Source organism: Myotis brandtii, unplaced genomic scaffold, assembly GCF_000412655.1.
Source record: "Myotis brandtii unplaced genomic scaffold, ASM41265v1 scaffold19, whole genome shotgun sequence".
NCBI classification, from domain to species: Eukaryota; Metazoa; Chordata; class Mammalia; order Chiroptera; family Vespertilionidae; genus Myotis; species Myotis brandtii.
The window spans coordinates 1,259,529-1,275,940 of record NW_005357075.1 but is presented as its reverse complement, the minus strand read 5'-3'; the positions used below and the strand labels follow the sequence as shown (position 1 = coordinate 1,275,940).

Here is a 16,412-nt window from a genome sequence, read left to right as displayed (position 1 = left end):
GGGGAGGGACTTTGCTTGTGTGGAGGGAAGTTTCTCCTGGAGAAGTCCTCTACTTCTTTTTCTTTTTAGACTCCCTGGGGACATGGGAGGGTGGGAAGTGGGCGAGGAAGGGTCATGCTGCAGGGCCCCAGCCAGGACTCATTAGATATCTAGAGAGGACTTCTCTGACCTCGAGGCTGGTGGGCTGGGAGAATGCCAGCAGATAAGGAGTCCAGAGTCTGCTGCCAGCCAGGGGCCTCGTGGTGTCCCAGGGGACAAGCAGGGCAGCCTCACCACAAGGTCTCCAAGCCCCAGCTGCTCCATTCCCACTCTTACTGTCGCTATGGAGACTCCCAGAGGGGATCCTCTGTTGGGCCCAGCTGAGATGCAGAAACAGGGCCCCCAGTGGGCCCTCTGGGACTCCCACAAAGGTGGGAGGAAGGGGAGGAAGGGCAGTCACAGAATCGGCTTGAGAGAGCCTGGCATGACCAGCCATGGGAAACCAAATTCCTTGCTTTGGGAACTGGAGATCTGCCTGCCTGCTCAGGCCTCGTAACCTTTTCCCATCATCGGGCCCAGGAGAGTCGGGGGTTTGGTGGAATGAGTTGACTGTCTTGAATTTACTATGGTGGGTTCTTAAAGGCTCTTGGTCAGTGCACTCAGGATTAGTAGTTAATGAAGAACATCAGCCCTGGCCAGTGTGGCTCAGTTGGTTGGGTGGAAGATTGCTGATTTGATTCCCAGTTAGGGCACATGCCAAGCTGCTGGCTTGATTCCCTGGGGGGGGGGAGGGGGGGTGGGCATGCAGGAAGCAACAGATCAATGTTCTTACATGGATGTTTCTCTTTCTCCCTCTCCCTTCCTCTCTCAAAACCAATTTAAAAATATACATTAAAAAAAAAGAGAGAAGAGCAGCCAAAAGTTGGGAATTAAAAAAAAAAAAATCCAGGTTTTAAACATTTTATTTTACCTTAAAAGCATGTGCATTTATTTTTATTTGCCAAAGCTTTGATTTGGGCTGGGGCCTTTTCTTTCAATCTCTACATCCCCTAATAAAACTTGCAAATTGTTTGTATATAAAAATCACACCACATGTATTACCTGGGATTTCTCTTTTTTTTTTCTTTTTCATTAAATGTTTTTCACCAGGTCATATATTCACAGAGCTCAAAAATCAAAAGGCTAGCCCTGGCCAGTTTTGGTCAGTGTTTAGAGCATCAGTCCTGGGACTGACGGGGTTGTATTCTGGTCAAGGGCTCCATCCCCTGGCCTGGTCCAGGCACGTGCGGAAGGCATCCTATGTGAGACATAGATGTTTCTCTCTCTGTCTCTCCCCCTCCCTTCCACTCTCTAAAAATCAATGGGGAAAAAAATATCTTCAGGTGAGGATTAACAACAACAAAAAAATCAAAAGGCTAAAAATAAAAAGAGTTTAAAAAATCACACATGTGCCCTGGCTGGGTGGGTCAGTTGGTTTGATCCCCAACAGGGCATAAGGGAGGCAGCTGATCAGTGTTTCTCTCTCACAATATTTCTCTGTCTCTCACTCCATTTCTCTCTAAAAATCAATAAACACATCCTTGGATGAGGAATAAAAAAAAAAAAAAGCAACACAAATTTTAAAAAGTCACGTGTTCAGTATTCAGTGAAACATCTTACAAATGCTGTATGTTTGCATTTTAGACACGTTGTTTAGCATCTTGTTTTTTCACCTACCAACTGTATTAGATCTTTCCGTATCAGCACATAGAATACTTTTACCATTCTTTTATTGTGACTGCATATTATTCCAGAATATGGGAGTACAGTAAATTTTTAACCAAGGTATGTTCTCCCTCTCTTCCCAACTTGGGTTGTTTTCTATATTTTGTCATTATGTACAATGCTGCAGTGAAAAATTGTACAGATGACATCTCCTACATTGTGTAAATGTGACTATAGAAGAAATTCTCAGAAGTGGAATTGCTGGGGAAAGTATTTACATGTCTGTTAATTAGTTTTCATTTTTTTAAAAAAAGACATTTGCAAACCAGTCCACATACAGAATTCTACTTTTTTAATGCACACACCTAATTTAATTTTTTTTTTCATTTGTAACACAGTTCTTAAACTTTTTGATCCTAGGATTCCTTAATACTGTCCTTTTCTTATTTGGCTATACCTATTGATACTTATCATGCTAAAAATTAAAACAAGTTTAAAAATAGTTATTCATTTAAAATAACAAAAAATAGGTCATTACATGTTAACGTGAAAAGCATATTTTTATGAAAAATAACTTTCAAAATAAAGTTTTTATACCTTTACATATCTTTAGGATTTCAAAATAATTATTTGTTAGATAATTAGATAAATTATAATAGGTATGATGTAAGTTTGATGGTAAATACTCAGTTGAACAAAATGAGATAATCTCTGAAAATGTATATATTTATTGATTTTTTTTTTAATTGAGAGAAAGAGAAACATCGACATCGATTTGTTGTTCCACCTGTTCATGCATTTATTGGTTGCTACTTGTATGTCCTCTTACTGGAGATCGAACTCGCAACCCTGGTGCATCGGGACGACTCCAATCAACGGAGCCACCCAGCCAGGGCTGAAAACATATATATCTGGACTCTACACTTCTACCTTAGAAATTTCTAGAAAAACTCAAAACTACCTGGCACACATTCATCACACTTTCTGTAGCTTCTGAAAAATGAGAATGAAAGGGCTTTTAACATCTTAATATTATAAGAAAAATAGTTTTTACCTTACAGACCTCCTGAAATGGTGACCCAGCTGTCCTCCAAGGCCACAATTTCAGAATTGCTGTTCTGGAACACTTCCTTTACTTTCGAAGAAATCAAAACTGTGTCTCTCTGCATTTATATTTGTTACTGTTTAACTTAATTATAGTCATAAAAACAAATAGAAGCGGCATAAAGAATTTTGGGAATAGGCACAACAGACTCCTGGTCAGTGCGTCCTCAGCTTGTGACCAAGGGGCCTGTGTGCTGCAGGGATGTGCAGGAGGACTGGAAGGGATTGTCCAAGCCCATGGTGTTCAGCCATAAGAGCGCTTCCACTCCATGCAGACAGGCAAAACATTGTTGCTCTTCTAAAGATGCTGGTCAGATATGTGTGGAGGTGAGCTGAGTACACATGGGGAGTTACATGCTATCTGTGGCATTCCTTAAGCTCCACTGAGTGAGGCAGACAAGAGACACTTAAGGAGGAGGGGCGGGGGGGCGGGGGGGGCAGACAGGTGAGCCAATTGGGGCAGCAGTGGTCTGGGAAGACTTCCTGGAAGTGGAAGGAAGGCAAGTTGAGGGAGAGAGGGAGGAGAGGAGTCCTGGCAAGGAGAGTTGTGTGAATAACGAATGAATGTTCCTGGAGCAGGGGTGGCCAATATAGGCCAGAGCGGCTGATGGAGGGACAAGTGATGTGGCTAGAAATTTAGTTTGGGTCCAGCAACTTTAAAGGGCTCTGGGGTCTAAGGTACCGATAGTCTGGGTTTCCCTATTAAAGACTGTTGTTCTGTTTTAGCAGCCCTCTGTCTTGGGCTCCATCCTACTCTTAGCTAGAACAGTTCCTTGGCCCCAAACCGACATCGTTTGTACCAGTCCACTTATTCCAACCTCTGCCTCTGGTTATCAGAAGTAATGCATACTGCCCTAGCTGGTTTGGCTCAGTGGATAGAGCGTCGGCCTGTGGACTGAAGGGTCCCAGGTTCGATTCCGGTCAAGGACATGTACCTTGGTTGCGGGCACATCCCCAGTAGGAGGTGTACAGGAGGCAGCTGATCGATGTTTCTCTCCCATCAGTGTTTCTAACTCTCTATCCCTCTGCTTTCCTCTCTGTAAAAAATCAATAAAATATTTTTTAAAAAAGTAATGCATACTTGTTGTAAAGATGAGCATAAAGATGCATGTGAGAAAAGGTCTGTCATCCTGAGGCAACCTCTGTTAATTTACTTAACATTTCCTTTTATTTCAACCTTTTTATTTGGGACTAATTTTAGACTTACCGGAAAGTTGTAAAAAAATATATAGCAGAGTGCCTTTTTATCCCTCACCCCATAGGATAGTTACCAAGAACAGGAAATCGACATTGGCACATTAGCTAAGCCACAGGCCTTATTTAAATCTCACCAATATTTTCACGAATATCCTTTTCCTGTTCCAGGATCTGATCTGGAATCCCGCATTGCGTTTAGTCATTATTTCCCGTCAGTCTCCTCCAGTCTGTAACAGTTCCTCTCTTTCTTAGAACGAGGTTGTGCATTGTTGGCAGGAATGTCACAGTCACGATGTTGCATCCTTTTCAGAGCATCAGGTCAGGGTGTCAGTGTCATGTTACTGGTGGTGTTTTCCTGGGTCACGTGGTTAACTTGGTGTCTGCTGGACTTCCATACCGGAAGTTACTCTCTCTCCCAGGTTGAATCCTTCTCATGCTTCAGGCCCCCTTTGCCAGCAAGGGCCTGTCCCTTTTAAGGGTCCACCTGATCAGTTCTGGCCATTACAGGATAGTTTTCCCTATCTTCAGGTCCGCTAAGTTGGTCAGCTAATCCCAGCAGAATCCCTTTTGCCTACATAATGTAACACAATAACAGGAGTGATATCATATTTACAGGTCCTGCCCACACACAAGGGTGAGGGTCATTGGGGGTTATCTTGGAATTCTGCCACCCATAGCAAGGGAGCCTGAGATAAAAGGTCTTAATTCTGGTTCAAGGTGTTAGTTTCCTAGGGGTGCCCTAACAAATTGTCACAAACTTGGTTTGTGAAATCAAGGTGCCAGCCAGGCCACATTCCCCCACAGCTCTAGGGAGACTCCTTCCAGCTTCTGGTGGCCCCAGGGGTTTTTGATCCTTGGCTGGTGACAACATCACTCGCACATCTCTGCCGTCTTCACGTGCCTTCTCTCTGTGTCTGTGTCCAGATCTCCTCCTTCCTCATGTAAAGATACCAGTCATGGGCGTCTTAATTATATCTGCAAAGACCCTCTTTCCCGAAAGCTCACCTTCTGCACTTTTGGGTGGACATGGGTTTGGGGATGTTATTCAACCCACTGCCTTCAGGATGGGAGGAATGTCCTTTGTAAACTCTGGTTCACAGAGCTGCACAGGAAAGATTTCTTTTTAAACCTAAGACAGAAAGCAGGCCTGGCTGCTGTTGAGCCGAGGGCCCAGCCTCAGGCTGCCTGGTCCCCTCAGGTTGACACAGATCTGAGAAGCAAGTGGGTATAAGTTATAAAGCTGCCTCAGAGGCCCTGTGTTCTTAGGACCCACAATCCCAACAACTTGCCTCTGTGGGAGGAGCTCTCACTGTCAGTTCCCCTGCAGGCTGGGCAGGCTGAGGTCTGGTACCACAAGTGGGAGAGGGGGAGTTCAAAGAGTTCAGATAAATCACAGGATGTCGTAGGTGGTCCTGTCTAGTCCAGCAGTCCTGAAATGTCAGACCAGTGCCCAAACGAGCAAGGTTCATCTATCAGAACTGGATCTGCAGATACTGGATCTCACCCAGGAAGCTCTGATTCAGAACATTGGGCAGCCAGGTTAGATAATTTTAAAAGTTTTTTTTTTTTTCCTGCAAGAATAAATGTACAAGGATAGCCAAAAACAATTTTAAAAAGAAAGTAGTGAAGTTGGACTTGCTTTACCAGAAAAAAATAAAGATGAAGAAAAAAATAGTGACATTGTCACAGGGTTAGATAAATGGTACAGAATAGAAACATCCAAAAACAGACCTCAGTATGTGTAGGAATTCCGCAACCGGTAATGGCATTATTTCTTACTAATTGTGTGGTTTTGAGCAAATCTACTTAGCCTCAGTGTCCTCATCTGTAAAATGCTTGCTGAATTTTAAGATGCTGTTTGTTGTTTTAATGTTTCTGAAATAGGGAGTTGTCTTATAGAGGTGCAGGTAAGCCAGTGTCTTTCTCTACTCAGAAGAGCTGTCATTGATACTTATCATTGGAGAAGTACTGTAAAATGTGTCTTGTTGAGATTAAATGAGATAATGAAAACAAATTGCTTAGCACAATGCCTGGCAAGTAACAGTAAATCCTAGCAGTTCTTATAAAATTAAGGGAAAAAAAGATTATGGTTGTATTACAAGTGGGTGTTTAGATGCAAATAACACCATCGTCCAGCCAGTGCTGATTGGCAGATAGTAAAGCATCGTGGGAGGCCGCGTTCCTGCTCAGTGATGCCTGTGGGAACCCAGGCTCTCTCCAGTTATCTGTCTGCTCTGCCATCCTTGGCACAGTGGACTTGGACCTCATGGTTGTTACTTGCCAGCTGTGCCCCTGAGCAGGAAGGAGGAAGTGAAAGAGATGGCACCCACACTGTGCTCTTACATGTCATTGGCTAGACCAGCCTATGGCCTTCTGTGCAAACGATATATTTGACTTTACTTCAATTTCTAACGTTCTATCAACTCCACGGTTGAGGTTTACAAGGAAAATGGATATTCAGTATTGAGATAATTGGCTAACTGTTATTAAAAAGTTAGATTCTCTTTCTCTGTGCCAAAATTAAATTCTAGACAAATTAGAAATTTAAATTTTTTAAAGGCAAGAAAATATAGGTGTGTATTTCTATAATTTCAGGGTGGGAAAGGATTTTCCAGGCATGCTACTAAAAGCAGAAACTTTAAACAAAAAGTGTGATATATTAACTTTAACATTTTAAAAAATTTTATCAATAATACTGTCAGCATAAGGAACATTCAAACCTGTGAAGAATTTTTGTGAGTTTATTTGAGCCAAACTGTTGACAGTTGCTGGGAAGCAACATCTCAACAGATTGAGAAAATGCTCTAGAGAATGGCAGTTCTGCACCTTATTTTATATATTACAATCAAAAGAGGAGACGTAAGTGGGTTATATGAAATTCATTGGTGATAGATTAGGGAGGTGAGAGAAAGCGAAGTGGGGACCTCTGGGATTGAATAAAAAGAAAAATGATAGACATATGCATCTTTTCCATAGGTGGGTACAGGATAATTAATAGTCAACAATTAACACAATAAAAATAACAGTGAGGATTTGTAGTCTCCACTCTGGTGCATTGGTGGAGCCCTGAGGGGTCCGGAAAAAGGAAAGTTACCCTGACTTTTCAAAGGTATATGATTCTAGAGTCAAAAGACAATAGACAGGCTCAGTTAAGGTAAACATTGACTTTTGTCAGGGAAGAGTCTAGCCTAGGATATGACTGCTTTTTTAATTAAAAAGTTTGTGGTTATTTTAGGTCTCTGAGTTTGCAAAGCTGCCACATAGGCCTTCCCTGTGCTTGTCAGGTTAGCATGTGACCGCCTTCAGGCCACAATATCAATTAACAAAATTAAAAGGCAGACGATTAGGAAGTTATTTATAATATGTGACAAAAGGTGAATATGTTATTAGTCCATGCAGTGAACTCTTTCATACACCGATAAGGAAAAAGATGAATGTATGACAGCAAAAATGGGCAAACGATGGTAAACAGGCAATTTGTGAAGAAGAAATATAAATGTTAGTAAACCTGAAAATGTGATGAGCCACACTGGTAATCAAAGAAATGAAAATGAAGAGATTATAAGAATGATTTTCAACCAATTTGGCAAACATGAAATACTATTTTAATCGTCAGCATGGGTGAAAATCTTATACAACAGGCGTCCTTCAGGTGTAGGTGGCGGGAACTGCACCAGGTGTTAGGCCGGTGGGTCACACTGGGCCTTGGGTTCTGGCTAGGAAAGATTCAGAGCCAAGACCCAAACTATAAGAGAATATTTATTTATAAAATCACAGAGGTAGAAAAAGTGATTCCTACAAGAATTGGGCTTAGGAAACAAGTTATAGAGGTCAAGGAAGGCTCTCGGAGCTTGGGAGTGAGGGAAGTAATGGTAGTGCCCTTAAGGGAAGGGGAAGGGGATGGAAAGGCAGAGATGGGAGTGGGGTGGGGGAGTGGTGCTTCTGGGAGGGAGCCAGTGGGTCCTCTGTCCTAAGGGTTTTAAGGGTGGAGATTTTAGCAGAGGTCCCAGGGGGAGATATTAATTGAATATTCAGCAGCTTTCCAGGTGTGTCCTTTCTGCGTCTAGGTCTCTACTGATTGGTTGGTTGGTGCCAGGGCAGGGAATCATTATATAATGCAGGTCATCCATGCAGTCCACTGGTCTGGTTTTGTTGCTTTTCTGGGCTTGGAGCTGAAGTACAACTGAGGCCTAGATGTTATCTCTAGGGAGGAAACATCAGGGGGTCCAAACCAAATGACCAGCTGCGTGCCAGGGGAGGAAAAGTCACCCTGCATCTGGCCCATCGTCCTTGCTCTGCTCATGTCTGTCTAACTGCCCACCACACTTACACACAGATAGTAGGATTATTAAATTATGGAATCTCCAGAAGGATAGTTTAGCGAATTGTATAGTAAGTTCCTAGCGAATTGTATAGTAAGTTCTTGTTGACTGCTGTCTTGAGGCCAGAGACTGTCCCCAGCTAACTTGCTCCTGATCTCACTGATTCCTTTTCTTCTGGTAAGATCCCCTTTACCTCTTAGGGCTTTCCCTGTGCCCTGCTGACTGGTGGGGGTAGGGGTAGGGGCGGGGAGGCAGCCGGCTCACTGAAGGCCTACCACTACCACTCTCCACCCAGCACCCCCCGGATTGCTGGGCTGTCCTCCCCAAGGAAGGGGGGAGGACAGGCCCAAACCACAGTTTTTTCCTTGTGTCTTTTACTGGAAGCCTGAAAAGTTGGCTTGTGTGAGAAAAAGAGGGTGGTATATGTGTGTGTCCTGTGAGTCAAGAGAGTCCTGTGAATCGCAGGGAGCAGGCTGTACTGTCGGCACTCTTTCCTGGAAACCAGAGGGCTCCGGGCCAGGCCCCCGTGGACTCTCCCTTTCTGCACACGGTGGAGCTATATTGGCCTTCAGGAGCCTGGCCCTGCTTTTCCTCCCAGCACGTGAGCCAGAGATGGTCAGCCCTGGCATCCCGTCCTGTCCCTGTCCTTTCCCCTGCTCACGGATGGTGGGTCCCGTGCTTTGCCATCCCAGGACCGGGTGACACTGATGGGCGTATATGTATTTCAGTGCTGACCATTTCCCTCACGTTGGAGACTTTCCATATGAGAGGCCCAGCAGGTTCCCAGGAGATCAGGTCCCTGGGTAGTTTCCTGGGGCAGCAAGCCACAGGCGTTCTCATCAGCTTTCCCAGAAAGGTGCAGCAAGTACCAGTCACCCATCCCCCAGGCTCCAGCCACTCGCCAAGTGCCCTTGGTGGTCACCTGACAGCGCAGGAACAGAGACTCTGTTCCGCCCCCTGACATCCAGCAGACACTGTGCGGGGTACCTCCCGCGACAGAGGCCTTGGCCCTGGGTGAACGATGGCATGTGCACAGCTCTGTTGCCCAGATTGTGCCTGTGACCTTGGCACTTCCCACACCACTTCCTCCCGGCAGCGGCTCGCGAGCCCCTCCCCCGGCGGTTCAGGATGTGTGTAGTTGGCACGTTGAGAGAGGCTGTGTTCAGCGGGACCAAGACTCAGACTTTCCATGAGCAGCTGAGAAATTCTAGAAACAGCCTGTACTTGCGGGGTTGCCTTTGCTTTTCTGCCCCTGCCGCAGGGAGAGTTAATGTGTTCTTTTGGGAGTATTATCAGATGGTTGCCTGTTCTCCACACACTGGTGCTCAGGGTTGTGGGGAAGGGAGGCTGCCTGCCTGTGCCTGCCTCTCCCACCACCTTCCTCCTGGATCCCCTTAAGGTTTTCTTTAATTTTTCTACCCTATGTTTTGTACTCCAACTTCAGTTCTATTGAAGCTGCAGGAGAAGGGGTGTCCTTCCCTCTGAGGATGCCTGTAGTTCAACTGGGGGTAGAGACCAAAGCACACAAAAATTCTACACTGACAGGTGGGCAGGGAATTAACACACTCATTCATTTGGGCAGCCTCCCTACTAGGCAGTCACTCCTCCAGGCTCTGCAGGAGGGAAAATAGGCCAAGTCTCCACCACTGTGGAGGCTGGTAGGAGGATATTAAATATGTAAACAAACAAAAAAAAGACTATTATAAGTGGTGATAATAGGCTAAGAAGACAATAAAACAGGGTGTTAGAGTTCTGAATGACTGTGAGTGGGCTCCCCCCCCTTTTCTTTGACCAGGTGGCCCTCCACTTTGAGGAGATGACATTTGAACTGAGACATGATATGAAGATCTAAGGGAAGAGCATTTAAGTTAGAGGGAACAGCAAGTGCAAAGGCCCTGAGCTCAGAATGCACTTGATGTGTTAAAGGGAGAATAAAACAGGGTGTTAGAGTTCTGAATGACTGTGAGTGGGCTCCCCCCCCTTTTCTTTGACCAGGTGGCCCTCCACTTTGAGGAGGTGACATTTGAACTGAGACATGATATGAAGATCTAAGGGAAGAGCATTTAAGTTAGAGGGAACAGCAAGTGCAAAGGCCCTGAGTTCAGAATGCACTTGATGTGTTAAAGGGAAAGAGGGCAGGGCAGGATGGCTGGATCCCAGTGAGAAGAGGGCTTAATAATAAAGGTCAGTGGAGTCAGCAAGGACTCGTTGACACAGTGATTTATAGGCCAGAAATAGGGGGTTAGATTTTATTCCACTTATACTGGGAAGTCATTGACGGGTTTAAAGCAAAGAAAGTGCTGTGATCAGATTTATCTTTAAAAGGATGACTCTTTCATTGAGCATTACACTTAAGATTTGGGTACTTTACATGGGTATCTGTTATACTTAAAAGAGAGAAAGGCCCAACCAGTGTGGCTCAGAGGTTGAGCATCAACCTATGAACCAGGAGGTCACTGTTCAATTCCCGGTCAGGGCACATGTCTGGGTTGTGGGCTCGATCCCCAGTGGGGCGTGCAGGAGGCAGGGGAGAGAGAGAGAGAGAGAGAGAGAGAGAGAGAACGAACTCTGACAGTATAGGGACAGGTGCCCAGTGGAAGCTGGAAGACTGGTTAAGAGATTTTATTTCAACTAGAATTTCAGCATTGCCTCCCTTCACATGCCCTGTGGTGTGTCGACTTTACAAGAAAAACTGGAATGGGCTCTGGTCCTCAGGGAGGGTACAGAAGTTCCTTCCAGATCTTCCTGGAGGGGAGAGGTCATGAAGAATGAGTAGCACTCAGGGACCTCTTCCTGGAGGGGAGAGGTCACGAAGAGTGAGTAGCACTCAGTGTTAAGGACGCTGTAGTCCGTCCTCTGTTGTATATGCTTCTGTTGTGAGGATGGGTTTGTTTATTCACCCACTCTCCTGCTGTTGGGCTTTTGGGTTACCTTCAAGGTTTTTGTTACAGTGAAAAGTGCTGCCGTAAGAATTCTCATGTCCATCTCTCTCTTTTTTTCCTCTCCCTCTGAGGTTGAAAGTCACCCAAACAAGAGCATGTCTGAGTTGCAAGGGAAAATCAGAAACCCTTCTCAGGTGGCAATACGATTGCCCTTGGGTTTGGGGTTAACCAGAGAGGTCGTAAGCCTTTAAGTCTGGCGGGAATGTTGATCCCTTTTTAATAGACAGCAGTTTGTAGGAGGTAGGGGAGTGGAATTGCAAATGGAAATATGGGCACAAGTTGTTGTGTTGTTCGGGAAGTTGCTGCTTTTGCACCATATTGTCTGAGACTGCGCCGTACCCACTCACAGCCCACAGGGGGTAGTTTAGCCTGAGGCAGGGTAACTAACTGCCTATGTGGGTCTTTCTCTGGCCCTGTTCTGTATCCAAATGTGACAGGAGCCAGAAACCCGCTGCCTTTGCTCTGGACTCCATCTGTGAGTGCCCTGGACAGCCTCTCCAGAGCGATGCCCTGGCAGCGACGGAAGGACCAGGAGGGCACAGGGTCGGGTCGTCATGCTCTCCTTTGCACCTTGGACAGGAGGAGCTCTGAGAAGACCCCAGGGCCCTAAATACTGCATCTTCAGTGAAGTCTATCCCAGCCATTCTGTAGTCTGTAGAGAAGGTGAGGGTATATCTGTTTTGTTTATTTTTTATTGTCTTATTGATTGATTGGAGAGAGAGAGAGAGAGAGGAAGGGGAGTAAGAAACATTGATTTGTTATTCCACTTACTTATGTGCCCTGATCGGTGATTGAACTGCAAAGTTGGGGTATTGGGACGAGGCTTTAACCAACTGAGCTGCTCTAACCAGTTGAGCTACTCTTAATGCCTTTGTATTTACATATTCATGTGGCAAGTACTTATTCAGATCCTACCAGCCTTCTAGGATTGTTAGTGAAACAACAAGGGCGTTAACTGAAAGTTAGAACTGTCTTTCTAAGACAGCATGCCATTGAGACGGAGGGGCAGGGTTCAGAGGGAGATGAGAATGTTCCCCAGGGGCCTGGACTTGTGGCAGGGAGGGAGGATTTGATGGTGCTTCTTCCTGTAGTCCATCCTTCTTTTACATCCGGGCCCTTCACACTTGTGGAGAGAGTGCCTGGAACACGTGCAGATACGTGCAGCTTTCGGACAGATGTTTCTAACAGATGTTCATCAGACTTCTAGTCCTGTGGGTGGGCGTGGAGATGGGAGGGGCAGGAGTGGGGCATTTTGGATGGAGCCCAGGGTTCCAGGCAAGAGAGGATGACAGGTGAGGGGGGAAAGTGGTAGGAGCCTAGTTGGAGGGACCCTTGGCTGCCAGGCAGAGGAAGTAATCTTTGCTGTTGGGTGAAGGGGAGTGATACATTTATTTTATGATGTATGTATTTCACATACATCACAGAGGAGTGAAGGTGTGTATTGTAGCTGGCCAGTGCTTTGATCCAAGTGGGGTGGGGTGGGTTGGAGAGGATGTGACAGAGTGGGAATGAGTAGCACGAGGCAGCCGGCTCTAGTGGTTTCTCGGGAATCTTAGCAAGAGGGGCGCTCTGGTCACTTATAGAGGCCCACAGTGGGAAGGCCTTTCTCCCCAATAATCAGATGGTAACGGCCAGAGACCTTGGGCCATTTGGGAAGTTTGGGCAGGAGGCGGGAAAATGGAGGAATTATGATTCAGGAATGCCATTGCTCAATTTCCCTCCCTTTCCTACCCCTTTTCTCACTCCAATTTGGAAATCGGGGGGTTTTCTTTCTTTTTCCCAGTAACCCTCTTTCTCATGGGAGGAGGGCTCCTTCATTGCTCTGCTGATAATGTTTATGGTCATTGAGAAATCTAAGGTACAGCCTGTGCCATTCTACTGGGGGCCCTGGCCGTGTGCCTGTGGCAGTAACTGCACGGAGGCTGAGTGCTGGGTGGGAAGGGGCCGCCCCTGGACAGCAGTGGCTCTGGCCCTCTTTGGAAAGAAACCTGGAGCTCTAAGGCGAGCTCTTGATCTTCCCGAGTAGTGTATATCGTGGTCACCTGGAGGGCTTTTTAAGACACAGTTTCTGATTCAACAGGTTTGGGTGGGGCTGAGAATGTGCACTTCCCAGTTCCCAGGCAGTGGTGATGCTGCTGGTCCAGGGACCACACTTTGAGAACCACTTTCCTTAGAGAAACGATTACACAGGAGTCAGCGTCTCTGCTGTAGAGGCTGGTGTGGTCGGAGTCTTTGAGGAGTGGGGGCTTCAGGATGGGAGGGTTGTAAAGGTGGAGGCAGTGGAGCACAGGGGCATTGAGGCAGGCGAGGAGGGAGGGAGGCGATGTCTGTGTGTGTGTGTGGGGGGGGGGCTGCTGGGGCAGGCAGATCAGTGGAACTGCCCTGGGGCCTGGCTCTTGCTAGAGGGAGGTTCACTGTTCCAGGGAACCCGAGCGAGCGTGCCTCTGCCTGCTGTGCTGTCTTATCAAGGCTCATGTAGGAAGCGCCTGCCTCATCTCCCAGGGGGAGCCTGGGGCTGGGCTCAGAGCATTCTTCTGCCCCTTTCCGGGAAGAAGGGATCATAGAGAGACTTCTTGTGAGAAGCCCTTGGTGGCAAATTCTGCCCCCAGAGTGTTGCTGCCAAGGCGTTGGAGTTGGCATTTATGAATGGCTCTCCTGCCACAGAAAGAGACTGGAGCCAGACGAGGCTCGGGCTGATTTAGGAGACGATGGGGGTGGTCGGTCCTCTCACACTCACCCTGATACTTTGGGTGATGAGGACAGTGAAGGGGCTTGTTTCTCTACTCGTGGCCACTACAGGAGCCTATTCAGTTCCTTAGTGGGAAACGGTGAGGCCAGCAGCCCCAAAAGCAGGGGAGGCCCCGGGCTGCATTGAAGCTGGAGAAAGAAGCCTGGCTCTTTAGACCACGCTGCGTGCTGCGTGCTGCGTGCTCCCATCTGGACACCAGAGAGCCTGCTACCTGGACTCTGGCTTCTGTGCTCACCCACCTCAAGGCCATTCTCCACACTGCAGCCACATGGACATACCAAAACTCAAATCTGACCATATCTCTACTGAAAATGATCCCACTGCCCTCCAGACGAAGTCCAGCACCTTGCCAATAACGGGCCCTTCCCTGCCCTGGTTCTACCGCATCCTCTCGAGTCTGCCTGCCACACTGGACTCTTAAGTTCTCAGATGTGTGTGTTCACAGGTCTTTCCAAATGCAGCTGCGTCTCCCTGGGCCGTTGGTTCCACCCCCTTCACCTTCACCTTCACCTTCACCGTCACTTGGCCCACTTTTACTGCCCTTCGGGTCTCTGCTGAAATAATGTTTCTTTTTGGAGGCGTTCCCTCACCCCTGACACTAGGTTTGCCTGCCCCACTGTGTTCTCTGTAGCTTCCTGCACTCCGCCTCATCGTGATCTGTGGTGGGTGGTGTGGGTGGGCTTGCTCACAGGCACCTCCGTGAAGAAAACCGTGTGGTCACTCCTGTTGTCCTGGCATGTTTAGTAATAGTGCCTCCTTTCACTACCAGGTATGCTACTTGGGATAATGCATTTTAGTCCAGCCCACTAGAAGTAGAGAACCAAAAACTGTACTTTCCAGACATCCTTGCACTAAAATTCACGTGTGACTCTGCCAGTTGCCTGCACTTGACCCAGTCTTAAATGTGTGGCCATCCCCTTCCTCCCGATGGGCTCTGGGACATCCATTTTGCTGGTGTGGATCACAGCAGGGGCGGCATAATTCTGTGCGGGCCGCTTCTTTGTACCATACCTGATGGTGGCAGGGCCCCCGCTCCCTGGCAGCCCGGCTCTGCACTGAGTTTTGGGAGGAGCTCCTGGAAGCTCAGTCTAGAGCAGGGGTGGGCAAACTTTTTGACTCGAGGGCCACAATGGGTTCTTAAACTGGACCGGAGCGGCGGAACAAAAGCATGGATGGAGTGTTTGTGTGAACTAATATAAATTCAAAGTAAACATCATTACATAAAAGGGTACGGTCTTTTTTTTTTTTTTAGTTTTTTTCATTTCAAACGGGCCGTAGTTTGCCCACGGCTGGTCTAGATTCTGTTTCTCTAGCCTTCCTGATGATTCCTAAGCCATTTAATGCCTCATACAAATCCCCTTCTGCTCAGATTGCCCAACTGATCCCTGATCAAAACATAACCCATGTCATCATCGCTCTTGCAAGTCACTTGTTGAATTGTTTTTCCCTTATCTGCGAGGGCAGGTACTAGACATCCCCAGTGCCTAGCATAATTCCTGGTATTAAACTGGTGGGCAATGAGTGTTTGCTAAACGAATGGACTCTTGGACTGAGTTTGTAAGTCTGGTAGGTGTAGCTGGCTTTTACTAGTAGTTCAATGAGTGTAGGTGAAATGGAAGGAATGGAGGTTATTTAGTCTAGGGCAGTGGTCGCCAACCGGTGGTCCGCGGATCACTGGTGGTCCGTGAGGTCCGAAAGGTTGGCGACCACTGGTCTAGAGAAGAAGAGTAATAAGGGTCATGACAACTGACTTCAGGGTTAAAGTTGGTCTATGGGCCCTGGAGAGTTAGAATCCCTGTGGGTGGGAGGAGGTGCTGAGCTCCTGATCCTCATCCAGCCGGGCTTCCCGTCTTCCAGCAGACATTCTCTGCTCGCCCCTCTGTGTCCGGGAAGAGCAAGGGGAGGGGAGGGCCCTGCTTGCCTTTAAAGAACAGCAGTCTGCTGGAGAGGCGCTGCAGGAGAGCGGTCAGTAGGAGTCCACGGTAGTTGGAGAAGAGTGTTCAGAGAGGGGGCCAAGAGGCTTCCTGGAAGAAAGGGTAGTTGAGCTGCCACTGAAATAGGCAGGTTTAGGTGAAGGGATCGGCTTGAGAACTTGGAGGACAGGGGACAGAGGAACAGACCTAACATGTACACTGTACCTTTAAGCTCTGTTTTATCAGAGTCCCCCTAGGACAGTGGTCGGCAAACTGCGGCTCGCGAGCCACATGCGGCTCTTTGGCCCCTTGAGTGTGGTTCTTCCACAAAATACCACGGGCGGGCGCACTTGTACAGTGCAATTGAAACTTCGTGGCCCATGTGCAGAAGTCGGTATTATGTGGAAGAGCCACATTCAAGGGGCCAAAGAGCCGCATGTGGCTCGCGAGCCGCAGTTTGCCGACCACTGCCCTAGAAGGTTGGACGTTTCATAGTGTAATT

General features: G+C 47.2%; 1 protein-coding gene across 4 annotated transcripts in view; it reads left to right on the top strand.

The window, feature by feature from the left end:
• SLC39A14 (solute carrier family 39 (zinc transporter), member 14) overlaps positions 1–16,412 on the top strand; it is a 49,423-nt gene that overhangs the window by 3,050 nt on the left and 29,961 nt on the right. For 3 of the 4 annotated variants that reach the window (XM_005864597.2, XM_014538308.1, XM_005864599.2), the window contains exon 1: positions 11,788–11,911. The exons of the other annotated variant lie outside the window; for it this stretch is intronic. In XM_005864597.2, the coding sequence (XP_005864659.1) occupies positions 11,803–11,911 (109 nt within the window). In that variant the 5' untranslated portion in view covers positions 11,788–11,802. Of the gene's footprint in view, positions 1–11,787; positions 11,912–16,412 lie in introns of those variants that run through there. 4 annotated transcript variants of the gene reach the window in all.